Below are 27,342 nucleotides of genomic sequence, written 5' to 3'. Positions count from 1 at the left end.
GGGAAGCAAAGAAGGAAGTCCCTGGCCAGTGGTGACAAGGAGAACGGTCCCAGCCCGGGAATGGTAGGTTAACAAGCAGTCCTGAAGAGTCTGAGACAAAACAAGGCAGGCTCTCAGGGCATTCCTCTGCCCCCTGTGCCTCCTCAGCTTGGGGGACTGATGGATGGGAATTCCCTGGGGTACCTGTGAGATGGAACAGTGCTGAACTCTGGAAACATTCTTAGGCATTGTAGATTCTGGATAAAAATGTGCAGAATGGGAACATCCAAATGACTCAGCATCTTCTAGGAACCTTTCTGTCTGACCTGCCAAAATGAGGCCCTTGCCATTTTGCTCATCCTTTGGATCCACAAGGAGGGGATGGACTGGGCTAATGAGTTACTATTTAATTCTATTCTCTGATCACCCATTTGTAGTAGGGCCTGTTTCATTCCTGCTCAGTGGTGGAAGCTGGGAGAGCTCGACACTTTGCAGGAACACAAAGATTTGGGGTGATGTAAACTTGGTGCTGCTGAAGTCATGCAAAGAACAAGAACATGCCTGTGATCTGGTGCTGCATTTCCCACTAGGAATTTTAAAACTTTTCCTCAAAACCTGGTTTGGGATTTCCGTTTTTATTTACTACTGGACACCCCGGAGTTTCACTACAGGCCACCTCTTTTACTTCCACCCTTCTTGTTACTGTTTGGGTGTTGAGTTGAGACAATACCATCTTAGCGTTGCTCTTGGGGTTCATTTGAAACTGATGCAAGGATTTTTATGTGTTCTTGCACTGTTTGGTGTAGGCTGGCTTTATACTGCAGGTGGCTTCTCTGAAAGCTTGTTGGGGAACAGCAAAACACCTAGACAGTGTACAGAACCCACATGTAGGCTGGAAACCTAGCAGTAAGGGTGCAGTTTAGCCTGATATGAAGAGCCTTTTACCTGTATAGCTATCTTGGTAGGTCATTGTTTCCCAATCACTGGGCATAGTCAGGCATCCTAAAGTGGTCCTGAGGAAGAGTACGGTGTTCATTTGTTGCACTAAAACCTGTTCACTGGATCTGGGAGGAAGAGGAATATGTTCAGCTGTGAAGGGTAGGAATGAGGCAGTTCTGGGCAAATGTATTTACGGAAGATGTTGTAGATGAAGAGAGATGTTAAATGCTTTATAGTAATATAACTGCATAAGCCATTAATGGTGTACAGGAGTAACCCGTATCAATTACTGAAGTAACACTGCTAACTGATGTCATTACTTGTGTATTTAGACAGCGTGCATTTGCTGTGATGCATGTAACAAGGAAAGCTGGTCGACACTTTATCACCCACAATTTTGTGTGGATTTGCCAGTAATGACAATAGTTGTATCCAGCTCTGGGTGCTCTTAAAATACCACCTACTTTCTCAGGTTTGGATCCAGCAGTGTGGAATTTCACAGTACACTTCCTGAATGCTCCACTGAGAAGCTTGTTTTAAAATCAAAGACTTTATGATGAGCAAAATCAAACTGATCAAAAATACTGTGAATCAATTAATAATTGCTGAGAGATTATTTAGAGAGAGATGCCAGAATGGTATGCTGGTGAGTAGTGGCTTTATTATGCAGATCTTAAAAAAAAAAAAAAAAAAAAAAAAAAAAGGTGAAGCTTCTGACCCTTTTGCTCTGTTAAATAGTTTCTTCATCTGAGTAGTCTTGTCAGAAATAAATAAGGCTCTCTGGCCAGCAAGATACCTGCCCTGAACTGGGACCAATGTGAAGCAGCAGTCTCAGGTCAATGCTCCAGAACACAATTATCTTTGGTCTTACATTACATGCAGATACTGATTTTGATACGTTGTGGTGCGCTGGTCCATTTACTTCCTACCTTGCACAAATGTATGCATTGTGCAAGGTGCAAAACAGTGAAAAATCAAGGTTCTCTGCCAGATTTTCATCTGAATTACCGTAGTGAAAATATGAGTTTCCTTAGGAATAGTGGTGGTGCATCAAAAATTGGAATCAGATCTCTCTCTAGCTATGCTGTAGCACTCTTTAGCACTCTGAAAAATTAAGAATAGCAGAAAAAGGAGCAGAAGGAAATTGCCCTTATCCTTAAACCACAGTCTCTTCCTTGCAAAATGAAAAGCCTGTGAGTAATGAGAGATGAGTCAAAGAAAATCAATGTGCCTGTCTCTTCTCTCTGTGGCAATTGCTGTTGGTAGAAAGAACTCACCTTTCCTTGATTTGCTGACCCAACTCAGATACTTGCTTTAATGTGATACTTCCTTATTTGTAACCTTTCTGAACATGCCACATGCAGAAATTACTATTGTTGTTCAGATACCCAAGTCCTTGTTATGGCCAGCTTTTCAAAGGTGGCTTTACCCGGTCTCAGCAAAACAGAGTCCAGGTTTAGCTGTTGTTTCAACTGCAGGAAATTTCCATTTCTGGTACCCCAGTGGTTGACTTGCTCACTCTCTCCCCAGGATGTGGGACTGCTGGAGATACCTGCAGAGCTTGCGGCACTCTTGCACTTAGCTGAAGGTTAGAAACTCTCTCTCCTTTCCTCCCTCTCCTGCACTGTTTTACTTTGTTTATTATCTTGTTTCCTAGCAGGAGGTTGTGTGTGTGCCTGTTCTACCTGCTGTCTCTCACCCGGGCTGTATTTGTTTTATTAGCATTGCAGTGTAATTATGATAAAGGCAAATGGATGTTGTGTATGTGTGTGTTTTTGTTTTCTTTTATTTTTTCAAATCACTCAAATACCATTAATCAAAATTACTTGCCGGGCTCTTGACCTGATCTTGAGCAAGAAGCTATTCACAGTTTCATTTCCTCTGTAACTCTTTGTACAATGTATATGATTAAGTTGCAAATGTGTTGAGACAGGAATTGCCTCCTTGGCATGTTGGTACAGCATCTAATAAAATGACAGCCCTATCTTTGGCCTTCTATATAGTGCAATAATAGGTAATAATCAGTCAGAAGAATCTTGTGAACTGGAACAGACTGTGCTGGATTCCCTAGTACTCCATACTTCATGGCGTACCCCTCCAGGAACTATCAGCTGGTCTAGGAGCTTGGGGCTGGACTGCACTGAAGCTACTGGAAATTAATGCTGATGGGATGTAAACAGGGAGGAGGACAGAGGGCATCAAGGGGCATATTGGTTTGGAGATAGAGGAGTGCAGCAGAAGCTGTGCTGCACTGAGAAATCTTTTCATTCAGAAAGATGTTTGCTCCTCTATTATTCATGATAAATCCTTTATCCAATGCCTCATTATGATAACCTCTAATTTATTTGTTGACTGAGCAGTTGCCAGCAGTATCTCTGTGTAACCTCAGTGTTTCCTGTCCTGTAAGCTCTGCATAACAGAATTGAAATGCCAGGTGTTGACAGTCCTCTGGGTGTTACCCAGGCATAAGAGTCCAAAAGATCAGAGCTGCAAAAGCTTCCCACTGATGTAAGGCCTTGTGGACTCAAGGTCATGAGGATGTGCCTGCTTGGTGGGTTGGGGGCAGCAGGGATGGGTTGGGAGTCTCTGGAGCCAAGGGGTCTGGTACAGATGCTTGGGTGAGAGTAGATATGTGGAATAACCACATGTTGCGCTGCAAGTCAGGTATGCTCTGGCGGCATTTCTGCCTGCCACAACACAGGACTTCTTTCTCTTGCAGGTCAGTATCAAGCACAAGCCAACCAGATAACTGAGGCATTGCCTCCAGAGGTCAAGGTCAAAGATGACCTTTCCCTCCCACCTGCCATCAACAGCTATCCCTTCTCCTCCTTCATCAAGTCACACTTCCAGGTGGGAATCTTTCTCATATCTCTCCATTGCTTCCCTACAGGGAGGACATGCTAGTTCTGGTAACACCAAGTACCAGACTCCTTGTTTCTGTCCTTTTGTTTCCTTGTAGAAGACAGATTTCCCTGCCCCCGGTCAGCCCTTGCAGCACCCCTTAACCCATCTGGAAGCTGAATACCAGGAGAGTGCACTTGAGGTCAACAAACTGGTGAGAGACTTCTTCCTTGACCAGGGCCTTGTTGAAGAACAGGTGGACATAAGAGAATACTTTGATGCCTTCATACAAGATGCTGAAGCACATGGTGGTTACTGCTGTTCTTAAAATATGCAGTGTGCTAGGAGAGCAGAACAAACTCCAGCTCCTTCTAGGCGTTGGAGCTGTCTGACAGAGATCACATGCAGCCCTGAAGGGTTTCTGTGTTTTTGGTGAGACACAGACCAGCCCTAGAGGGTAAATGTTATCTTCAGTGAGTACCTAAGTAAGACTTAGAAGGTAAAAGGAAGTCTCAGTAGGAGTTTTGCTACTGATTCAAGTGAGAGCAGGACTGAGATCAAAGTGAATTGCCTAGTGGCATAGTCTCATAACTTGGCAGGGCATATAGGAATTAGAATGCTAAGCTTTGTTTCGCAGTGTTGCAGCTTCAGTAGCAATATATGATATGGTATAAGGGAGATCTGTCTCCTCCCTCCCTCAGGCACTTATTCCTATACCTCAGTCAGAACTGGTCTCAGGCAGAAACCCAGGTCTTTTCCATGATATGRTTTATAGCTAAAACACACCGGTGTGTCACAGATGTACAGTTGCGTCAGTGCACGACAGGGGACAGTGAACTGTGGTATAGAGGGTGGAACAAGTGGCCACAGGCAGGGACTTTGTCATCAAGAAAACTACACCTGGAACCACACCCTAATTCTGTAGTGTTGGTGTAATGAGAGACACCATTATATCCTGGGTCAGCATGGTTCTGCGCTACTGTATCATGAAGGTATCAATAGCAATTGTCCTATGAAGACACAAACTGAGTTTCCTATATAAGGAGGGTCCAGCCCTCTTCTCTGTGGATGTGAAAAGTACATTTCTTAAAAATGATGATTTTTACTCTCTGAAATAGAATGAATCTTCAGAGAATTTGTAAATAAATCTGTTAATCCTTTGGGGAGTTATGTGTAATTAAAATAAGCCCTCTTCCATAAAGAACTAAACAACCACCATCTCTGATTTTTCTCAGTAGTCTCTGACACCCCCACTGCCTTCAGCCAGAGATTTTAAGAAGTGTTGCTCTTTGAGAAAAAATAGATCATCATTCATAAATGTCCTTTTCAAAGCTGTCCATGGCACATTTTAGAAAATTTTTAATCTAATGACATATTGAATTGTAGAGGCTGAAAAGAAATTATTCTATAGCTAAGGGTGAGAAATATAAATTACAAGCACACCTGTGATGCTGATGTGCCTAGCAAAGAAGCTGAATCATTGCTTAAGTGAGTTGTTTGAGCATAACATGTCTCATGCTACTTGGTATAATATTAAATACACCAAAGTCTTTTTAACATTGAGCTGTTAGACTGCATTTTTTCATGTCTAGTTCTCTGAGTGTTTCACAGAGATCAGCTCTGAATCAATTTGTTTTTCATATTTTTACAGCTAAGCAGCCTGTGGGCTCAGACACAGGAGAAATAGCCCATGGTAACAGGCTCATCTATCTGAGCTGTGATGCCCAAAGAAGGGGAATTGTTTTGCCCAAGAGCAAATTGTGTGTCAGAGGCAGAATAAGAATAGACTGAAGGAGTCCTGACACTTAGTCAGAGTCCTATCCCTATGAACACCGTCCCCCAAATTCCCCAGAAATTAGGTGGTGCATGAAAACTGAGCACAGATCCAGATGTGAGTGTTGGCTACTCTTCCTAGGGTCACAAACACCCTGATGTCTACAACTCAGAGTTTTGAGGTCACTTTGCAGCACAGTTTAGGCCAGAGCTTTGCAGCTAAAGCTCTCTCTTTTTCCCCTGGATGCTTCTAGATTTTGCGGTTCATTGGTGACAAGAACCTCCATGGCTGGCAGGAGGTGCTTCTGGGCAACTACATTGCTGGCAGAGGTTTGAATAACCTGTCCCTGCGTGATGAAATCCTCAGTCAGGTGGTCAGCCAGGCATGGAAGAACCCAGACATGGAGCAGAGCCAGCGAGCCTGGGTCCTGATGACAACCTTGCTGAGCTCCTTTGCTCCTTCACCAGCTCTGGAGAAGCCGTTACTGAAGTAAGGAGGAGGGAAGGGCTGGTTGTGCTTTGATTAGGGCTGAGAGAGATGAGCAATGTGCTAAAGGCAGCTGCCTTTTCCCAGATTTGTGTCAGACCATGGCATGGAAGGCTACAATGCTGTTTGCCAGCGCAAGATCTTGACAGCAGCACAGCACACACAGACTGGCCCAGCAGCCTCCCGGGCCTACCCTCCCACTCAGCTGGAGTGGACTGCAAACCAGAGGAGAGGGAAGATGGTGCTGGATGTCCATACCTTTAATGGTAACTCATGCTTCTGCCCTTCCACCATCACCTAGTCCCTAACGACTCCTCCAGCRCAGAAATTAGCATTCAGAAAATACTTCCATCAGCTTGGTGAAGAGTGATCAGAAGACCGAATGCTTCTGGTTGGTGCAGCCACTGAGGATAGGAGCATCTGAATCCAGACCCCAGCTCTCTAAAACCTGAGCCTGCTCAGCTCAGACCTGCTACTCAGGCATCCTGAGCGATGGGATTCTTCTGGATTGGGGCCCATCTCAGCAGAGGTTGCTGTCCTGGTGGTGCATCTCTCTGGATCTAGTTTTCCTGTTACCCATTACTGCATAGGCCCCATAGCAGCATCCACTGCCTTTGTTACAGACTTTCTGAGCCTTTCTCTACTCCCAAACATTGGCTCATGCCACTTCCTGAGTGCTCAGAAGCTCTGCGAACTGGGTGCAGGGCATCCCTCCTCTGGCTTGTTAGTGAGGGGAGTGATGGCCCAGATGAGCCACAATGTTGTGAGGGCTTTCAGCTGTTGGATTGGAAATGCTTTGAGATGTGCTGTGAAATGGTCATTATAGATTTGAATGTGCTCATGCAGAGTCCTCCGTCTGCTTTCAGTTCTTGTGGGCCCCTTCAGGAGTGTGTGAGGCTTTTCAGCTGGGCTCTACCTGTGCTCTCCAGAGCCTAGGTGTTGCTTAGGTCCTTGCCAGGGGCTGTGTGCACTGACTCTTTCTTTTCTGGGCTAGAGGAGAAGTTCTCAGCTGAAGTGGAGTCCTGGATGACCGGGGAGCAGTATGCAGGCTGTATCCTGAATGCAAGGTACTGCCAGAGGATGGGAGAAGATCTGGGGCTATGAAAGAGACCAGCTTAAGAGTTCAGATTGGTCAGGGCTGCAGGCTACAGAGAGTATGGTCAGATGTGGAATAGCCCCTCCTTTCACCCTCCCAGGACATGCTTGTTCCCTCTCCCTTCCTTATCTGTGCTTAGACTGCAGGTTTTCCTAGGAGCAGAGGTCTTACAAATACGATCTATCAGAGCTGCTTCAGAGAAAAGATGCAAAAATTGGACAAATCTTAAGTGATTCTAGTTTCTTCCTGACCTTGTGCACGTAATCATTGGTTCGCACCCAGAAGCTTAAGGACTTAAGCCAGGATAGACAAGGCAAGAGGAAATTGAACGCAGTGTTTCCCTTTCTCTTTCCCCATGCTTGCCCTGCCATCTTCTCTCTCCTTCCTTTCTCTTTTACCAGGGGCTGTGATAAGTGTCCTCGAGGGTGGTCTGTCTCCATGTTCACCGGCAACACGTGGCAGGATCTGCTGGGCTGTGACTTTGTGCTGGACCTCATTGGAGAGATGGAAGAGGCCAGGAGCCCCAGCAACCCTTCTCAATCCTCAGTCACATACCCCATCAACCCTGAACGGGACAGAAGCTTCCTCCAGAACTCTGCCCTGGATCCGTGAGTCACCTCATCCTCCTGCTCCACCACTTCTGGCCCTGTTACCCAGAGGCCCATCTCTTCTCACATCACTCTGTGCTGTCCTGATCTCATTTTTACCTTCAACAGGATCCCCCCCGCTCCAGGCATCCAGGCCCCTACCTTCCCACCACCTAATCTGCCTCCAGACTTCAGCCACCTCTACACAGGTGAGAATGGTTGACTTTTCTTCATGAAAAGTAAAAGTAAGGCAAGGGTTCTGCTCCAAAACATGGCTGTTTAATAAGGACTGGAAAGAGGGAGATGTTCCTTACCTGTCTTGTCACCAGACTCCTCTCTGCTCTTAGATGCAAGATTCAGAGATGACCTGAGGACTCCTGTGGGCTTGGATCACTACGTGGATGATCTCTTCAGCCCTGTGCTGCATCAAGGTTCCAGGGTACTGGTAAGTTCCTTGCTGTTCYCTCTTCCCTCCTTTCTCTCTGCAGCTCTCCTCTCCCTGTGACTCCCTCCTCAAGCATTCCTCAGTCTGACTGTTCACTCTGCCTTCCCTCAGCTCAGATAAGCGTTTGGATGGTTCCCCCACTGTGAAGTCCATTTATCTGAGCACAGACAACTCTGTTTTTTGTTGATGCAGGATATGGAGAGCAGAGAGAATCTGACTGGCCGCATGAAAGGAGGTGGGAAGATYGGACCCACACAGAGAGGAATCTTTCCTTCCACAGGTCTGTAAGGGGATGGGGACAGCTAGGAACACCTGTGGGGCTACATGTGCTTGAATGCCTCAAATGCTAATTATTGCATGGGCTCAGCTGTTTCATGAAGAGCATTGGACTTCCAGCTTAGGTAATTAGAATTTGTATTCCTCCCTCCCAGGTGCTGGGAGACACAGATGCTTTGGAGAAGGTGCCTAGCTACGGGTACCACCTTTGTCTTGCTTTTAATTTCTCTCCTGAGTTGGTCTAGGGCATAAGGCAGCAGATAGCTTGCCTCTGACCCAGACCACCTCTTCCCTAGGCCAGTATTTATAAGTCCTTCATTCACTTTCAATGCACCTTGTACTTTCCCAAAACAATTGCTGCCTTTCTCAGGTGAGGGTTTTAATCTTTCATATTGCTTCTTTACAGACTTTCCCGTCATCTCTAGCTATTCGATGGGTTAGTAAGTCTGAACTTTGTGGAGGTTTTGGTTTGTGTGTTTGGCTTCTTTACTTTTCCTTGTTTGTGTGGAGCCCAAGACTTTGTTATTTTCAGCAGGGTGGAGTCAAACACCACTATATTAATGGCACTGAGAAATCTGCATGTGTAGGAACACTCCCAACTGTTTCAGAAAGGTGGGGATTGTCCTGTTCACCTCTGCAGTGAGACTGGAGCTATTTATGGCTATTGTAGAGCCTCTGGGGCATGACCATAGGCCCTATTTCAGATCACTGGCATGAGACCAGTTTGTCACTCATGTGGCTACTTATGTTATTCTTAGTGTGCCATTAGAGAATTTTGTGCCCTTTGGTCAATTGTGGAATTGTGCCATTCTCACTGGGTAGAACGTCATGATTCAGAAGACCTTTGCTGCATGCTGTCTCACTCCTAGCTGACGCTGATCTTTGTGCCTCTTGCTCCGCTGGCTTTGCTCAGTGGGATTTCTGTTCTGTGGTCTCGTGTGGGTCCTGACTGCTGGGAGCAGAGAAATTCCTTTCTCCCCACAGTACCTTCACATGCTACTCAAATCAGCCCAGGCCAGGGCTCATTGTTCGTTCGCCCATGCTACCTGCTGCAAAGAGACCCACATGGATGTGGCATTTCCAGAGCTCTTTGCCCATCATTCAAAAGAAATCCTTCTCCATAATCATACACAGGCAGGAGGTGTCTTTATGCTTAGTCATGAAGGATGTGGTGTCCTAAGGCTGCAAAAACAGAGTCTGATTCCTGCTATTGAAAAGCTCATCAGGCCACACGTTTCTCTTTGATTTCCTTTTTCACCTGAGTTTTGCTGTGTATCCTGCTGTGTATGAAGAGATAAGCCCTTCACGTATCTCTGTGCTTGGTGTGTGTGGAGAGAACCAGAGGTACCAAGCCTGTGTGTCGTGTTCTGCAGGACTGATCAGGGCTTTCTGATCTGGGATTCCCCAAAAGCACTGTGCATGTGCCTCTTTGCCTCTAGGCCTCCCTGCAATGATGCAAGTACCAACTTACCAGCCTATGCCTGCGATGGCGGGGATGATGCCAGCATCCATGCCCATGATGCCAGGAGCTGGTGGGATGGCACCTATGCCAGGTAATAACACAGTGTTTCAATAACTATACAGGGGAAGAGAATGGAAGGGCTGGCATCCTAATGAAGCCTGTGCATTTGAATATTAGCAGTATTTTGTCATCATAGCACTTTAGACCTTTCCTGGGAAATCACAGACTTTACATTCAGGAGGTTCAGCAGCTGCCACTGCAGTGCAGCTACCTCTAGAGTGTAGTCCACCAGCTGTTTGGCAGCTGTGCAGCCACATGTTAGTGTAGCGTGATCTGTGTTGGGGCTGAAACCAGGACCAACTCTTTCAGAAACAGGTGAGCTGAGTGTACAGCCTTTGGGTAGCTCAGCTCTGTGAGAAAAAGATGGGGCCAGGCAGGCTGCTCTGGGCTGATGCTCAGGCACAGTGGGGAATGATTGCCTGTGAGTGTTTGCAGATACGTGTGTGTCTGTCTTTCGCAGCCATGGTTATGCCCCAGGCCCAGCCTGTGGTTCCAGCTGTAGATCCCAATCAGTTAGCAGCACAACAGCAAGCCTTTATCAACCAGCAAGCCATGCTCATGGTGAGTGGAAGGGACTGGGTGGGAGAGGCCCGGGAAMTGGGGAAGAAAAACACACTAGTGTATGTGAGCTGTGAAAAGATTAGCCATGCTTACGTTCTGCCTTGGGCCTGCTCTGTAGCACTCTGTGCTTATGTGCTGGGGGTTAGGTGTGTCAAGTTGGAGTTATTTAAGACTGCARAGCTGGGAATCCCCTCTTTGCCCCTTTGTGTAGATAGGGACATTGAAGCACCACAGGGTGAGTGAGTAGCAGGGGTAAGAGCAGGTCCCAAGAGGCCTCAGCTGTAATTCCCAAATGTATTTAAGCTGGRTTTGCTAGGGATGCAAATCTGCAGTATTCTGCTTTCTGCACAAAACCCCGTGAGGGCAGGAAGGCCCCAGGCTATATCACTGATAGCTGAGTCTTTGGGGTGTTGTCAGGAGCTCTGAAGGCCTGCCTTGTCCATAAAGGCGGGGGACAGGGAAGTTGTGATTGCCAGTGAAAGAATGGGGCAGCCTGACTGATAGTTGCTGTTTGTGAGGCCTAGGACTCATGCACACTGCAATTCCTTCCTCCAGGCCCAGCAGATGACCCTTCAAGCAATGACCCTGTCTCAGCAGCAGCAGCAGCTACAGCAGCGGCAGCAGCAGTCTTCTGAGAACTCAAGGCCAAGAGTCTCAACTCCACCACGAAACCCAGCCACTTCCCCTAAACCCAAGAAGTCTCCCAGCAGCCAAAATGTTGCACAGCCACCGAAGGCTCCAGAACCTCCAGCTCAGGCGGAAGAACCGGTACAAGGAACAGATGGTGGTGGTGAATTGGGTTTGCATGTCATATTTTGTGTTTGCTCTGCTCCCCTTCCATTCTGGCAGTGGTTCGGCAGAGAGGAGAGCAGAGAGCTACACTCATCTATGACACTGCAGCCTTTCAAACTCTACTTGCTGAGGCTTTAAGATACAGGGTCAAACCTTGGTGACATTTAGGTCCGTGGAGGGTTGGCTGCAGTACTGGCCAATTCATTCCCAGCTGAGCTGAATTTCAATGAGGTATATAGGAAATTCATGACTTCGAATTCTTTATCTTCCAGCAAGCTGTCTTGGGGCTATAACATCCTCCTTCTCCTCTGGACTTGGTTGATGTTTTCTTGGGTCAGAGCCCGATCTCTTGGGACACTGCCAGATGGGGAGTTCTGTGTCAGGGTCCAACCCTAGTGAGGGAAGGTCATCTCTAGAGTTTAAGGTCACTCTGGAGGTGTCCCTGCTGGCTAGTACTAACTGACCATGTTGTGAACTGCTTGCAGATTTTTGACTACACGAAAGACCAGTTCTCTGACAGTGAAGATGATGGCTACCCTCGGGAGACTTTCGAGCAGAAGAGAGAATATTTCCAGAAGATGGGTGAGCCTCTACCACTTTGGGAATTTCACTCATCACATCATCTTGCTCTGCAGCCTCCACAGCATAGCAGCAGGGTTCCCTGTCTGGAATCCAGCTGATCCCTGCAGGAGCTTGTGGTGCTGCATGTATCAGGAACTTTGTGTGCCTGTTCAGCTGGCTGCAGTTAAGATTGTGAGGCATTGAGTTGCCAGTTTTCTAGAAATTTTGGGCTTGTGACTGCCACATTCTCCTTTGCCCTTGGAAAGCACAGGCTTCTGCTGACTGATGCAAGGGTGAGAACCAGGTAGCCCCATGCCAGGGGCTAGGTGTTTGTTATGGCTTTGATGAGCCGGGCTCCCCCTTTCTGTGCAGGACAGCAACAGATCCGAGTGAAGAAAGTCAGGCCTCCTTCTAAAACCTGGACTCCTCCAGCAAATCCTCAGCCAAAGGAGGAAGAGGAGAAGGAAGAGAAGGAGAAAAGGAAGGAAAAAGAGAAGCCCAGCCCTAAAACAGAGGCAGGTAAGATGACATGCAGTGGAGACCCAAGCAGGCTGACAAGCAGGAACTTYCCAGGAGTGAGCATCAGCCCAGGATATAGCCAGAGAAGGAAAGGATTTGGCTGTTCTGTGAGTCTGCATCTTGAGAACAGAGGAGTGAGAGAAAGGCCTGGGCTTTATAAAGTGGGATGTCAAAGCAAGGCACAGGAAGGCCAAGACTAGTCAGGCCAGGAGTGAAAGGGAGGGACTTTCAGATGGGATTAAGGGCTTTGTCCTGTGCTGGTCTGTTGGTTAAAGCTCTCATTCCCAATAGCTCCTGTTCCTATCTTGCCACCTCCTGAGCCAAAGCCAGAAAAGCAGACACCAACAGCGAAGAAGGAGCCACCTGTAGTGAAGCCTTCGGGCCCTGAGTCACGGCCTGCACCCAGCCGGGAGATCCGCAACATCATCAAAATGTACCAGAGCAGGCCAGCCCCTGAGCCACAGCCCATCGAGCCTGTCAGGTGAGAGGGTGGGAGCCACCCAGGTGGGCAGAAAGGGAGATGAGGGGGACCACATCTCAGCACTGCCACAAGGCTCTGTTGTGGCCATGACCCCACTGCAGCCCCAGCAGCTCTGTTTTCCCTTGTTTTGCAGGAGAGTGTCCAAGCCATTTATGAAGAAGAATGACCCCAAGAATGAGGCTCTGGCCAAGCTGGGGATGATGAATCTCCAGCCTCCCAAATCAGTGAGTTTCTTCCTCTCTGATCAGCCAAGATCTCAGCAGAGAGAGCCTGTGTATGCAGCTTCCAATGAGTTGGGAGCTATCTGGTAGTGCAATAAGAGCCAGGTGATTTCTTTTTTGGTTACAAGATAGCTGTGGCTTCAGAGCTCATGGTACTGCCCATCCTAGAATGCATTCTTGTCTGTAAAGTTCCTTCAGATCCCGGAGAAAGGCCCTGAAGCAACAAGGCTTATTGTGGTATGTTTAGGGCTGATCTGAAAGAAAACAGTTCAAAGAGAACTATTCATGTCCCCCACATTTGGCCCCAAGGTCTTCTTCTGTTGATGTCTTTTTTCCCCCCCTTTCCAAATGGAGGATAGAGTCTCAAGTACTTGGTTCTCTGCACCTGGATTTGCTTGATCCTCATCTGTTTGTGATTGTACGCTGACTTACAGTTTCCAGTACTCCTGCTCACACAGGTCTTGCTTACAGAACTGAGCTGCTGCCCTGGGGATGATTTCTGACAGCGGTGTCAGGGCAGAGTGCAGTGGTGCAGAGAATGACTGTCTTGAATGGTTTTGCTACCTTGCAGCCATCTCCTGGGCCACTAGAGAAGAGTCCCAAAGGGATGCCTCCACCTCCCCCACCCAAGAAAGGCTCAGCTTCCAGCTCCATCAGGCAGAAGCAGATGCCTCTCCTGTCCATCTTTGGTGACCCACCAAGTACTCCTCCAGGTTCTGAGACCCCTCCTGCTTCCCCACCTTTGCGCGCGCCACTTCTGCCTGGGGACCAAGGCTGGCAGGAATCTACAGGGAAAGGTGAGTGTTGACTTTGCCAGAGTGGGTTTGGTGGCAGGTGGAGGATCAGATTCAACCCAGTGGCCAGGGTGCGAGGAGAGTCACAGCACACACTCTGTTGTTTGCTAGCTGGCCAAAGACTGAGTGGGCTCTGGGGAGAGGCACAAGACTGTGTGAAGTCAGAGATGCTGTCACCACAGTCGCTGGCCCAGCTCTAACTCCTTACTTCCCAGTGCAATGCAGGAGGTCAGACAGGAATGATGAAGAAGGGGCTGGGTTTCTCTAAAAAATGCAGCTAAAAATAAAAAGGACCTTTGGGCTACAGCTTTATCAAAGTCCAGACCACAACACATTTTATTGCCTACCTGAATCATAGTTGCTTTATCAAAGCTGCAATTCAAGGGACAGACTTTAGACTAGGGGGAATGAAAAGGGAGGTGTTCTACCTTCTAGAGTCTCTGGAGGGCTCTTAGAGATGAGCTAAGGAATGTGGGAGTGTTTCTCAGAGGGAGAATGGGAGCCTGGGAGATCCTTGAACACTGGCCACATAAAGTATGTCTGGATGCTGCCCACCTGAAAAATGGGGTAGCTAATGCTTCCAAGCAGTGTTTCAGAAGTGTTATTCCATCCGAGGTTTTGCCTCTGAACTTCAATGGGAGCCTAGGGCCATAATTCATTTTATACTATACTATTTTGGACACATGTACCACTGTCTTTTAAGCTGTTTCAAACACTCATCAGCATTGCATTTTATAACATGCAAAGAGCCCATGCACATTCCTGCAGGCTTACATCCTGCAGCAGCTTCTCTGATATAAAAGAATTGCCCTATTATTTCTTTCCCACTCTCTTAAAAAAAAMCCCAATGTTTAGGAAGTACTGTGAAAGCAAACTTAGGTAGCTGGATTAGCCTCAAAAATCCCTAGATTCTTTTTATAGGGATATAGAAATAGCTGCATAGTGGGATCTATTGCATTTCTTGACTGCGAACTCCAAAATTTCAAAAGTTGTGACTCTTAAATGAGGACATTCCTACCTCATAAAGGAATGCCTTTGAGTGGTTGCCTTCAAACTGAACCTATCTCTAATACCTCTCCTGCAGAGAGAAAATCCAGTGCAAGTACTAGATGCCTTGTACCTGAACCTTACAATATGCAAACTTGGGAGAACTTTTGTGTCCTTTTGAATCCTTCAACAGTCATTTTATAGTGATGTAAACTGAAAATGTGTCTTCAAGCCTAAGCACAGTGGCAATATTTTGCCTGGGATGCTGYGTACTCCTTATCTCTGGAGTGCTTCGTTTTTATCTTGAGCACTGAACTTGGTGGCTAGTACAGCAAGTGTAAGTGCTATTGGAAATGCTGGTACATGACGACTTTTTTGTGCGCGCATCCACATTAGCTGATCACTGACCTTGAAGAGGGTTCCTGACAATAATCTTCTGTGAGGCACATGGCACTGTCCCCTTTCTCTTGGTAGGGCAGAAGGGGGGAAGGTGACTCTGTAGTCACCAAAGCCCATCTTTACTGCTCTTTCTTCCCACCCAGCCTCTACTGTAACAATGGCAAAAGAYGACGGTATCAAGACCCAGCTGTACAGGCTCACTGCCAGTGTCAGCTTCTCCTATGTCAACCCTGCATGGAAAATCTTTCTGCGCAAAGAGGTACACTCCATTTGCTGAGGGCCTTGTTGTAGGGGGAAGGAGCTGGTCCCACAGTAGGTTAAAATCTGCCTTTGCCTCTGCACCTGCTGTGATGTAAGAGTGCAAAGATAGTTCTGGGAGGAGGCCGCATGACGCAGGAGTGGGAGTTAGGGGATCATCTGGCAGTTAGGGCATCAGGGTCCTACTCCACCTTACCGAATCTTGTGCCTCAGTTTCCCTACCTGTCCTTACCTTCCTCTGTAAAGAACTGAGAGATCTAGAAATGAAGTGAATCTGTTGTTACCTGCTGCTTTCTCTTCAAAATATTACAAATGTGTTTAAAATCAAGTGTTGGAGAATGCACTGAACTGAGCAAGGTTTTCCCTGTGGCCTCACCACTTTACTTCTGACCCTTCACTTCTGGTTCTTCCGTTCACATTCACCCTGTCTCTTCTCCCACTGACTTTAGAGATGGACTCACTCCTCTCTGGCAGTAGGGCATATAGATTACATAACATCCCTGGCGAGCTATTTCTGCAACATCTGTAACATCAATGTTGCTTTTCTCCTCCTCTTGCAGGTGTTTTATCCCAAAGAAAACTTCAGTCACCCTTATTATCTGAACTTGCTGTGTGAACAGGTGTGTACTGGTGTATGACTCAGGGCCCCTCGCCTCTGCATTGGGGGACAAAATATTCTGTAATAATATTGCATAAGCTGTCTTCACTCCTGCATCCGTAGTAGTGTTGGTCCCTTTCTCAGGTCCACCTAGCCAAGTCCCTACTCTCTTCTCTCTGAAACCCAGTCTGTTTTACAGCCTCAGATGCTCCAACACACTCAGCTGTGGCCCTTTCCATGGAACCCTCTCTGTTTCCTTCCTCTGCAGATCATCCGTGACACCTTCTCTGATTCCTGCCTTCGGATCTCCAGGGAGGAGAAGCGCAAGATGAAAGATCTACTGAGTAATTAACAGTCCCATCCTCCTTCCCTCCCTGTGCCCACCCCAGCTCCCAGAGAAACAGGCCTCCAAGCCCTTTCAGGCAGGATTTAGTGCAGAGGATTGTTTGTCACTGCAGCAAGAAAGCACATTTGTGTGTGTTGTGTAGTTCAGTGTAGAAACATTCATTTATTCCCGGTGGCCAGAACATGGCCCCAGAATTTCTCTGAGCCAAGGAAACTTAGTTCTGATGTGCTCATTGTGGAGGGAGAAAACTGAGGCACACAGATGGGATTTTGAAATGTCTTAAAATCCATCTGTCTTCTTTGACAGGAGTTTCATGGAGAGGGGGACAGACACTCGTAGTAGACTGGTGTGTGCAGGTTGTGTTGGTTCTTCCCATCACAGTGTCCTTTTGCCTCTGCATGCTGTTTACTGCCCCCAAATCACAAAGAATGGTGTGAACAAGTCCCAGGGCAGAGGAAGGCTTGGCCATTTTTGCCTTGCTGAGAAAACATCTGCTTTGTATCTCTGCTAGCGGAGTTTCGGGTTGGTGCTGATGTCCAATCCATTCAGGAGGATGGGATAAAGAAGAGGATTGTACTGGCTGCTCGGGATAACTGGGCTAACTATTTCTCCCGCCTTTTCCCAGTTCATGTGAGTCTTAATTGTCTCACCAGACCCTGGTGTGCTGTGGCTGCATGGCTCTGGTTCATTTGGGATGTCTTTCTGTCTCGGCCATCTCTTCCTCCCTGGCCACACATCGCTCACTCTTCTGTGCTTTCTGTAATTTTCTCTTCACTTGCATATTTTCTTAGCTCTCATGCCCTAATCCCTGCTCCATGCTGTGATGTAAGAGTGCAAAGCTCCCTGCTGGGCAGTTGTCCCTTGAGTCTTTGTCCCCATAGTTCTCCCATTTGTGTCTCTCCACCCTCAGACTCTTGCTTCTCTGTCTTCCTTTACCTGCTTTCTCCATTTGCCAGGCTGCTGCAAAAATGTTGCTGTTTGGCACCCCTGCCAGCCCAGGCCTCCTTCCTGGTACATGTGGCAGCATCTTCCCCGCTGTGTCCTGTCTACTGCTGCACTTCCCTTTTAGGGTGAAAATGGAAGTGACATTCAGATCCTGGGTGTTTCTCACCGGGGCCTGCGGCTGCTGAAGGTGGTAAGGGCGGCTGGCCATACTCCTGAGCACCTGAAGATTCTTTGCAGCTACAGGTGAGCAGAAGGGCACTGATTGCTGCAGGAGGAACGTTTGTGACTTGCAGGTTGCTTTTAGAGTGGTCAGTCAGTGGGAGGCAGACTGAATGGGTGAGCTGACAAATTCCCTGGTTGTGCTGTGCCCTCCAGGATCGTCTCTGTCCTGTCATGACTCACTGACCCTCCCTCTAATGAGTTTGGTGTTTTCCTTTCCTTCCCACATTGCACTTTGCTTAAAATAAGTAAGTGCTAAGCCTGATTCAGCACCATGCATGGCATCAGAAGGGAGGTTCTCAGAGTGGTACAGCAAAAACCTTCAGCAGCCTACAGTGCTACTCTTTATTGTTATGAGTATTGGTGAAAGACCACCCTCTGGAGCATGCTGAGGGCTCTCTGGCCTCCTCAGAGCCCCATCCCCATGAGCTTCTGGTTACAGTTCAGGCAGACCCTAGCTCTGGCAGAAGCAGCCTGAACATGCTGGCTGTGTTCTCAGCTTTGCAGATGTGCTGTCAGTGGAGCTGAAGGGCAGCAACACCCTGGAGTTCTCTCTGAAGACAGAACAGCTCCTCCTGCACTCTGCAAAGGCTAAGCACATCAAGGCCATGGTGGAACTCTTCATCCAGGAGCTGAGGCAGGTGAGAGAGTGGCTGTGGTGCAGCAGGGAATGAAGGTGGTTTTCCCCCATGGCCCCAACAGGGTGACATGGTCCGAGCCTCTTACATCTTGGGGACAAGATCTGACCTCCCCATCACTTTTTCCCCAGGACACCAACTACGTTGTTGCTCTGCGCAGCTATTTCACAGATGACAAGAGCCTCCTTAGCTTCAAGAAGGGTGACCTCATCCAGTTACTGCCCATGCAAGGCGTGGAGCCAGGTGAGGGAGTTTTCCTGAGATCAGCGGGAAAGATGGGGACTGGGTTCAAGGGCCTGCTAGATCGTGGAGCCCTACATGCTGCTATCAAGCAGACCAGAGGAAAGCAGACTGTTAAGGGCTGACATTGTGCACCTTTGGCTCCGCCATTCTCTGATCGTGACCTACTCTGTTCCTGCTGCCACAGTTGTAACGGATGTTGCCTTAGAATGCTGGAAAGCCTGGTCAGAGACTGATGCTCTCCTTTGCCTGTAGGGTGCCTCACTGCTCCTTTCTCTTTGTGGCTGCCATGCAGCCTGACTGTTTCTCTCCCCCATCTCTGCAGGCTGGCAGTTTGGCTCTGTTGGTGGCCGCTCTGGTCTTTTCCCCACCAGCCTGGTGCAATTGGCTGCAGCCCCTGATTACCTCAACACCAGCATGGACAGACATGGAAGGCTGCGGAAGAGCATGAAAGCTCCCATGGAGGGCAGGAACACCAGCAGGGAGGTGAGGTGTCTTTGGGGAACTGAAGGGGGACATGGCTGGGTGTGCCCAAGGCCCCGGTAGTGTCTTACACCCAAGGCTGGGGGAAGGAGAGGATTGCTTAATCCTTGTAGATGGAGGCCCACCAATACTATCATAATGGGAGAGGGAGGCACCACACATAGATGAGGCCTGCCCAGGTCTCGCAGGTGAGGAGAATATGCACTGCATCAGCTGACCTTCAAGTGGATTTGGTGCCTGTCCCTGCAGAGCTCTGTTCCCAGCCTGACATCAGAACCCAACAGCATCATGCTTGTTCCTGTTGGTGATCATTACACCATGATGGACTTTGCCACAGCCCACTTCCGAGAGGATCAGTCCATGTGAGTAGGCCGTGGTCCTTCCTGAGGAGGCATATGGGCCTGTGTAGCCTGACCCATGCCAGCCATTTCTGTGTGTGTCTCTTGGACTGGCTTATGTTCTCTCTCCTCTGGCTAGGCTGGGATGGAAGGGGATGACTGCTGAAAAGATGATGTCTGGTGAAAAGAAGAGTACTGCCGACCTAGTCCAGCACACCAAGGTGAACCAAGGCTAGCATTGCTTCTAGCTTTTCTCCATCATGGTAAAAGTGCTCAGGGCAGATCCCTGGCTGCAGTCTCTGCAGAAGCGTAGGTGTCCCCTGTTCTTCAGTGCTGCATGCAAGATGTTGGGAGCTTGTGTCTTTCATGAAGCCTGCAATGCAGCTCTGTGCTGATCTGCCTCCCCTGCCTACCCCTATGCTCTGGCCCCACAGGTCCCAATCCAGGAGTCTTTGCTCCGGTACTCTGATAGTGAGCTGAATGAGCTGGCTACAAAGAACTTCATGAGTAAGTATTTCCCCAAGACACAACACAGCAGAGGCTGGAGCAGGGCTGAGCAAGATGGCCTTGGTGGCCACAMACAGACACCCTGGGGCTCGGGATGGGGAATGAAAGTTGTGAGCAGAGCCCCTCCTAAGGCACTTTTGCTATTGATAGCCACACACGTCCTTGCTGGAAGCACACAGTAAAATACACTTTGCCTTCAGCGCAAAGTGCCCAAGATCACACACTGCCTGGGTGACGCCCCATCCAGAAAGTATGTCCAGTGCAAGTGTGATAATAGTCTGTGGAGCAGAAAGGTCTTCAGGATTTTACTAGTCTACTGCCTGCCCCATGGCAGAATCAGCTCTGTTGAGACCTAAATGCTAGCCCTTGTTTTGTAGCTCTAATGCGGTTCATGGGAGACCAGCCAAAACTCAAGAACCAGAATGAGGTTGGATGCATCTATGAAATCCTTCAGGTTTGTGACCTTCCCTTGGGCAAGGTGCTGAAGCACCGATGGGAATGAGGGGCCAAGGCCTTGCAGGGAAGGCAGAGAGCAGGGAGAGCCATAACACAACCTCCTGGGTGAGAAAAGAAACCGAAACAAAGAGGCTGTTTAAAAATTGGAGAGGGATGTGTGTGTAAATGGTTTACCTGGATATCACTCCCTGGATGAGAGCACAACCTGCCATCTTCTCTGGGCCCAGATAGCACTAGAGACCAGAGGTTGTGAAGTCCCAGCTTTAGGCTATGGTGGGGAGTTAGGGATTTCCTGAGGGAGCTCAGGAGCTGGGAGAGGAGAGCTGTGGAGCAGACTTGGGGCCTCTCTGATGCTGTGTCCCCTCTCTGAATGCAGCTGTGCAAGGAGAAGGAGATTTTGCATGATGAGGTGTACTGCCAGGTCATCAAACAGGTCACCCACAACCCTCAAAAGTGAGTACCCACATCATCAGCTCCTGTGGGTGCATGGCTGCAGGGGAACATCTGCCATGCTGGATGGACAGCAGAGCAGGGGAAGAGGTGTGTTGTCCCCAGCTGCTTAGTTGCTGGGGCTTTAGCTGAGCACCCAAGGAGGTTAACCTGTCAGTGGGTTTGGCTTTGTCACTTCAAAGGACAATTGTCCTTGTGTCTCTGGCTCCTGAGGTATCTGGGCACTGGTAAACGTTCCTGGCAGCTCCCAGCTGCAGTGCTGCTCAGAGCCTTGGTTTCCTCTTCCGAGCCCTGGGGAGCTGGTACAGCAGCCAGGACTGACTTGATCCCATGCTGCCCTGTGATGTGGCAGCAGTGGTGTTAGAGTGGCTGTGCCTGTTCCTTTCTTTGCTGCTGGAGTAGGTTGGTCAGTCCCTTCTTCATAAGGATGCTCTGGCCAAGGGCCACCACCTCATTTTTGCTGCTACCTCCCATAGGTGTTGAGAAGGGCAGAGGTTCACTTTGAGCTCCTTGGAGCAGAGTTTGTCTTGTTCCAAGGTGTCCACAGTTCTTTCTGTCCCATAGGGAGAGTTTGCTGCGTGGTTGGCTGCTCCTGAACCTGCTTACTGGGTATTTCCTCCCTTCCAACGTCCTGATGCCCTACGCCACCAAGTTTCTGCAGCAAGCCAGCAGCGATCCATCCAGCAACCACCATGGTATGGCTATTTCTGTGCCCTGTAAAACAAACAGCTCTCTTCCCTGTTGCTAAGCCCCAGTGGTCAAGGAAAGAAGACAGAATTCAGGGGGGGACATGGGCCAATGGGGAAATCTCCTTGATTTTGTCAAACAGGAGAAATGAGCAGGATACAAAGGGAGCTGGGCCTGCAGGCAATAACCTGCTTTGTGTCTGAAATCTCCCTGCTTCCAGAGGTCATTTCCTGTTTCATCTTCACCTGCACAACGATGTGTCTCTCTCTGGGCCTCAGCTTAGCTCTGTGACATAGACCCAATTTGACAGTCAAACTCTAGAGGCAAGGTAGGCTGTGCTCTTCCAGAGTCATCAGACGTGAAGCATTTGGACTGGAATCCTTCCAGAGAAGAAGAGGGTCCCATCACTCCTGTGTACTCCTACTGCCCTGGGCACTATCTGGGGCTGGCCTCTCACGATTTGGACATGACCTGACAGAGTGAGGGACAGGGTGAGGTCTCTTTCCTCTCCTAGCAGTGGACCGGGTTGAATTCAACACTGCCAGGATGACCCAACACTGCAGGAGTCAATGCTCAGCCTTCTGTCTGGCCCAGCACATGGAGCTTCTTCCTTTTCTTGCAGATATAGCCAAGATCTGTCAGAGCAACCTGCGGAAAAATGTCATGTATGGGGGCCGTCGACACCTTCCTTTCCCTGTGGAGATGGAGGCACTGCTGGTACTGAGGGGCAGAGGAGTGGGGATACTGGGAAGAGAGGAAGGGCAGATGCTTGCCTGCAGGTGTGATGTGCACTGTTGCTACATGTGGAAGAGGTTGCGGGGGCAGTTAGCGGTCCAAGAGAGGACATGAGGCATGTATCTGTAAGGGGACTGGGGGGTGCAATGCCATGGGGTAGATACAGATGTGGGCAGGGAAGAGGCAAGTGCTGTGGGTCAGGTAGTAGAAGGCAGAGATGAGGAGGGAAGATGAAGAGGAGACCTGTGTGGCTGGTAGGGTCTTGTGTGTCTTGCTGCCTGAAGACTGTCCTTTGCAGAAGGGGCGTGGGGCCCGCCGACTTGTGATCTTCATGCCTGGAGGTGTGGAATTCCTCACCAGAATCAAGACATTCACCGTGAGTTTTCTGCTTTGCATTTTTCCATTGATCCAGACTCTGAGCCACACCAGGGAACTCCTTTATCTGTCAAATCCTCAGGCCTAGCCTCTGCTTCCCATGGTGCCATCACAGCACATCTCTGCAGGGCCTGCAGCATGCTGGGACCACCACACCCAGCCCATATTTCTGCACAAGGCCTGGAGGCCCTCCARCAGGCCCAGCATGTCTCACTGTTCTGGGGCTGCTTTGGGCTTCCTGGCCATAGTGCTTATCGGCTTCTTTCTTGCTTCAGGTGGCCAGGGAGCCCTTGCAGGAGATCTGTGAGCAGATGGGAGCAGGCGAGCAGGAGGAGATCCAGGAATTTGCTCTCTTTGCTATCAGGAGTGCCAGTGGTAACCTCGGCAAGTAGAGAGCAATTAGCTTCTTTCTTAAAGTTTGCCCAACAGGCAGTACCATGGCTACTGCTTTTGATAGTTTCCTCACCCTTGCGGGCCTTGGGGAGGTTCCTTTCCAGTTGTGTCCCCTGTACTAAGGTTAGGGATGGTGCCTTCTCAGGGGCTGTGTTGCTTGCTCCTGAAAGCTGAGTGTGTGTGTGTGTGTGTGTGTGTGTACGTGTACGCACACACGTGCGTGCGTGTGTATCCATGTGGGTCTGTGTGTGTCCATGTCCCTTGGAAATGGCTGATGCTGGGTGTTGTAGGGGCAGGGTGGAATAGGGGTGTGCAGAAAGGCTCCCCTTCCAGGCCATAGAGTTTGACTCACTGCCTTAGCTTTAAGAGTGATGACCATCTCTCTGCATTAACATGTAGAGAAAATGGTGAGGCCAATGAGATCAGAGGAATATCTTCATGATTATCTGCTGGAGGACAACTTGATCACCATGAGTTTACGGAGGGTCACCTGGAAAACGCCTCTGCACTTTGAGAACAAGATTTATACTGATGTACATTATGGACAGGTAAGCAACAAAGGCAGCATGTGCACCAGAAACCTCCCTAGCAGTAGCTCCTGAGAGCCCTGCAGCAGAGCTGGTGTACAGGCCAACAGGGATTTTCCTGGAAAACAGGAAAACCAGGGGGCTTGAAAAAGCATGAGGACTTTAGCTGATTGACTTTGTTTGCTGTTTCTGGAAATGGCTAATATTTGATGCTATGGATCCAAGGAAGGCACTACCCCTATGGCCTTAGCCCATGAGCTGTACTGGAGAGTGATGGTGGAGGAGGCAGCCGTCACTGTTCCAGACGTGGTTTGTGCAGTTCTGCATGCTTTTCCAGAGCCCAGCAAGCTTCTGCTTTAGTGTTTTCAGCTTGAGCTCTCTGCAAGGCAGGATTCGGATCTCTGCAGCCTGGGGCTGCCCAGACCTGCGTTTACCTTCTGGCAGGTTTAACAAAGGCCACTTTGTTGTGCTCTCTCTCAGATGCTGTGGGATTACCTGAATGGGAGGATGCTGCTGGGCTATAGTGAAGAAGTGGAGACGCAGGTGAGCATTTTGGCAATGCTCCAGCACTGGGCCAAAACAACAGAGCAGCAGAGCACTGCTCCCTCCAGGTAAGCTTGTCTCAGGGTGGTCTGTATCTCTAATGGCTGCTGGCATCGCAGGGGTCAGGGGAAGGTGCCTGAAACTACTCTGTGGATAATTAGTGAACATTATACACTAACTGCAAGCACTTAGTGTCTGACTCCTGCCTGTAGTCAAGAAAGTTTACTTCCTGTTCACACTCTGAATGCTGACCATCTCTTATCCACATTTCCTTTTGTGACTCCTCCTGAGCTCAGGGCCATTAGGGTGCCACAGACATTTCTCTTGGCTGTCAGTCCCATGTTCAGGTTACCAAGAAGGAAGTGCTTGAGCTTATATAGCTGTAGCTTTTTAATTGGGCTGAATGCTCTTTTGCTCTTTCTCATGAGGGCCAACGTTTTCAATCCTGGGCACCTGAAATCTGTGGTGAGGTCTAATGGGAATGAAGGTGTCCTTGGGTACTGGGGAAGGTCCTCAGGCCCCAGCTGCTGTCCTGCAGCCCTCCTAAAGCCCCGAGCTTTATTTTCACATTCGTTTCTTCCTGTATCCTTGTGTACACTCAGAGTGGTGTTAGTGGTAGGATGTCTATCAAATCCCCTTAAAGCATCAGCATTAAGGGGTAATGGAATAGCCCTGCTGGGCATGGGGAACTCTGCTCGGTGTAGTACTTTGGAGACACAGGAGCGAGACAGAGATGGAGTGCAGTGTTTTTCAGCTGAGACTGCCTATGAAACAAACACCCTGTACTTCTCCTTCCATGCTACAGTTCTTGCTTGAAGAGCTCCTGTTGTCTCTGGAAAGGAGGGATTTCTCTCAGTGTACTAATCAGTGGTACACAGCTTTCTTCCCTGTGGAAATCTGATGGTCTCTCTGTCTGTGATGTTTCCTTCCACGTTATTCAATTTGGACACAACCTCTTGTGCTCTTCTCTCTCCCCCCACCCTCATTCCCGGCCTTGCCAGTGAAAATTGTTGTTACATCCCCTCCTTGCTTCTAACTCCCCTGGCTGAACTTTCTGTTTTAGCTGGGCAGGGGGTGAGTCAGTCTCTGCTTGTTGGCACAGGGAGGAGCTGAAGGAGTACACGCCAAAGCTCCTGCAGTCCCGCATCAGCCCCCAGGCTCTGCAGAACCACATTGGCCTGCTGCTGAGAACCAGGCAACCACTCCAGCCAATGGACGCAAAAATCCAGTTTATAGGTGAGGAGACATCCAGATCTGCTAGAGTAGCCCATCCCGAGCATGATGGCAGCTGCCTCTGAATCCACTTTTGGGGCAATTCTTGAGCTTGGCAAGGATCTTTGGAGCCTGGAGTGGCCCAATACACATGACTCCCTGACAGCCCCCCCCRGCAGAACGGCACTTGTTCCCAAGCATGATGATCATGGTACAGGTTCCACCTCTTGGTAAAAGCCTGCAACAAATTTTCAGAGCCCTGTATGATTATGTTTAAACTGATATTCTGGCTGCATGCCTGTTTCCTGCTCTTTAAACAATAGCACATCCATTCGTGTTGCTGACAACTGAATACCAGGGACCTAGGGGAGGAGGGAGAAGTTGTCAGTCTCACTTTTTAATGTAGAAAAGCTTGGGAACACTTGCAGCTTTTGACTGTCTTAGGTTGGTGCAGTAGATTCTTGACTGAAAGCTGCTGCCTGAAAGCCACCTTTTGCTTTCTTACAGAGCACATGATCAAATTGCCTCTCTTTGGCTACAACATCTACCTCGTAGAGAGAGTCAGTGATGAGACAATCCCTGTGCCCTGTTTCTTTGGCGTGAATAAAGAACAGATCATCGTGGTGGATAGCGTTGCCCAGGTATGCCAGACAATTCTTCCCTCAAGCCCAGAACCCTGATGCCTGCCAGACATTAGCTTTGACTTTTAGAAGAACCTGTGCAGGAGGAGACTATATTTACCTGCATGACAGCCATTCGCTGTAACAACAGCTCTAGCCCAAAGCAAGTGACAGACAGAGTGGTAGAATAGACATGCATGCTGCCACGTGCTCTTTTGTAAGTACAACTGTCTTGGAAACAAGCGTGGTCTGTAGTAAAACTAAGTCTGGGTCCCATTCCTATTTGTCTCATTCCTGTAGCAGTTGTATGAACACATTGGCAGCAGGAGCCTAGCAATTGCTCTGGCCCTTCTGTTTTCAGTGCACATTGCCCTGTGCCTCACTCCTTGTCTCAGCTTTAAAGAGACTCTTGAGACAAATCCTCCTTGACCAGAACCAGGTGGTTTTGTTCGTAAAGACTGTGCCAGAGTGCTCCGTGTCTTTTTCTCCTTGCACAGATCTGCTGCGTCATCCCACTGAAAGAGCTGCAGAAGATGCGAACTCTGCGGCCTGCCTCTGACGGTGGGCTTCCTGGTGTGGAACTGAACTATGGCTCAGCCGCCAGCCCCAAGACTCTGTGGATTGAACTGTCACAGGTGAAATGATCAGCCTTGACCCACAGCTTTCTCCTGGCAGTTCAGAAATTGCCCTTCACTGCCCAGCTGAGCCACTACCAAGAGAGTACTACTGCTCTCTTCTCTCCCAGAGGTGGTTGGGGCAGTGTGTTTCCCAGTTCCTAGAATGCAGCTTGGGTTCCAGTGCATAGCTGATACTTAATTAAGGGAAGATACTTAATTATGGGAATATTTAATTACAATAAGCAGGGATTTCTGCGGCAGCAGTAAGTAGAGAATAACTGGGGCCTGATTTGTGTTTTGACAGGCTAAAGAAGTGTATCACACAATTGCTGTCATCTTGAGTCAAACTGAATTTCAGCACTAGAGCCTGAGAAGAGAACTGACCAGGCAGAATAGCACCGGTTTCCTTTCTTTGGGCTTGTTCAGTGCTCCTTGCCCTGTCCTCTGGGGATGGCTCTCCTAAAAGACATCCTTGATCTCTGCTGCTTTCCAAGACTGCCACCACAGTGATGGTCTGTTTGTTGATGAACTGACCCATAATCTCACCCCATGTGCCTCGCAATTCAGTCCCTGTGAGTTGAACTCTTCCTTGAAGTGATGCATGCACTGGCTGAAAGAACCACACAACACATTTTTCACACCATTGCTTTTTCATAGCCTGCTCCATCATAGAGCAGCTGAACAGATGGAAGCACAGAGGCAACTGCCTTCAGGCTATGCAGTGTGGGACTGTTTTTTCTCTTTCTTTTTTTGAATTAATGAACAGGCGCAAAGACTGATGCTTGCGGGAGATTTTTGTATCGGAAAGCAAAGCCAGGGCTATGATATGACTGCACTGGCTGCTGGTGTTTTTCTAAGACCAGTTTTTTTCTCTATCTTGATGTGCAAGAGATGC

General features: G+C 48.7%; 1 protein-coding gene across 1 annotated transcript; it reads left to right on the top strand.

The window, feature by feature from the left end:
- MYO15B (myosin XVB) lies at positions 1 to 26,841 on the top strand. Its single transcript, XM_026090549.1, has 42 exons — positions 1 to 63; positions 2,449 to 2,506; positions 3,638 to 3,768; positions 3,878 to 3,973; positions 5,787 to 6,022; positions 6,107 to 6,285; positions 7,014 to 7,086; positions 7,517 to 7,722; positions 7,828 to 7,911; positions 8,050 to 8,147; positions 8,340 to 8,427; positions 9,863 to 9,976; positions 10,406 to 10,506; positions 11,062 to 11,274; positions 11,784 to 11,880; positions 12,232 to 12,378; positions 12,670 to 12,859; positions 12,993 to 13,083; positions 13,652 to 13,877; positions 15,404 to 15,519; positions 16,079 to 16,138; positions 16,385 to 16,460; positions 16,974 to 17,092; positions 17,532 to 17,650; positions 18,126 to 18,267; positions 18,396 to 18,507; positions 18,830 to 18,990; positions 19,237 to 19,349; positions 19,465 to 19,546; positions 19,760 to 19,832; positions 20,210 to 20,286; positions 20,665 to 20,741; positions 21,303 to 21,433; positions 22,048 to 22,142; positions 22,459 to 22,536; positions 22,811 to 22,919; positions 23,328 to 23,476; positions 23,936 to 24,066; positions 25,101 to 25,234; positions 25,718 to 25,851; positions 26,328 to 26,465; positions 26,752 to 26,841. Exons 1-42 carry the CDS (start codon positions 61 to 63, stop codon positions 26,809 to 26,811), a joined length of 4,917 nt encoding a protein of 1,638 aa, XP_025946334.1. The 5' UTR covers positions 1 to 60; the 3' UTR covers positions 26,812 to 26,841.
- Positions 26,842 to 27,342: the final 501 nt, after the last annotated feature.

This window comes from Apteryx rowi, unplaced genomic scaffold (genome assembly GCF_003343035.1).
Source record: "Apteryx rowi isolate R43461 unplaced genomic scaffold, aptRow1 scaffold_86, whole genome shotgun sequence".
NCBI classification, from domain to species: domain Eukaryota; kingdom Metazoa; phylum Chordata; class Aves; order Apterygiformes; family Apterygidae; genus Apteryx; species Apteryx rowi.
The sequence above is the reverse complement of the archived record's forward strand: the minus strand, read 5'-3'. Positions and strand labels throughout refer to the sequence as shown.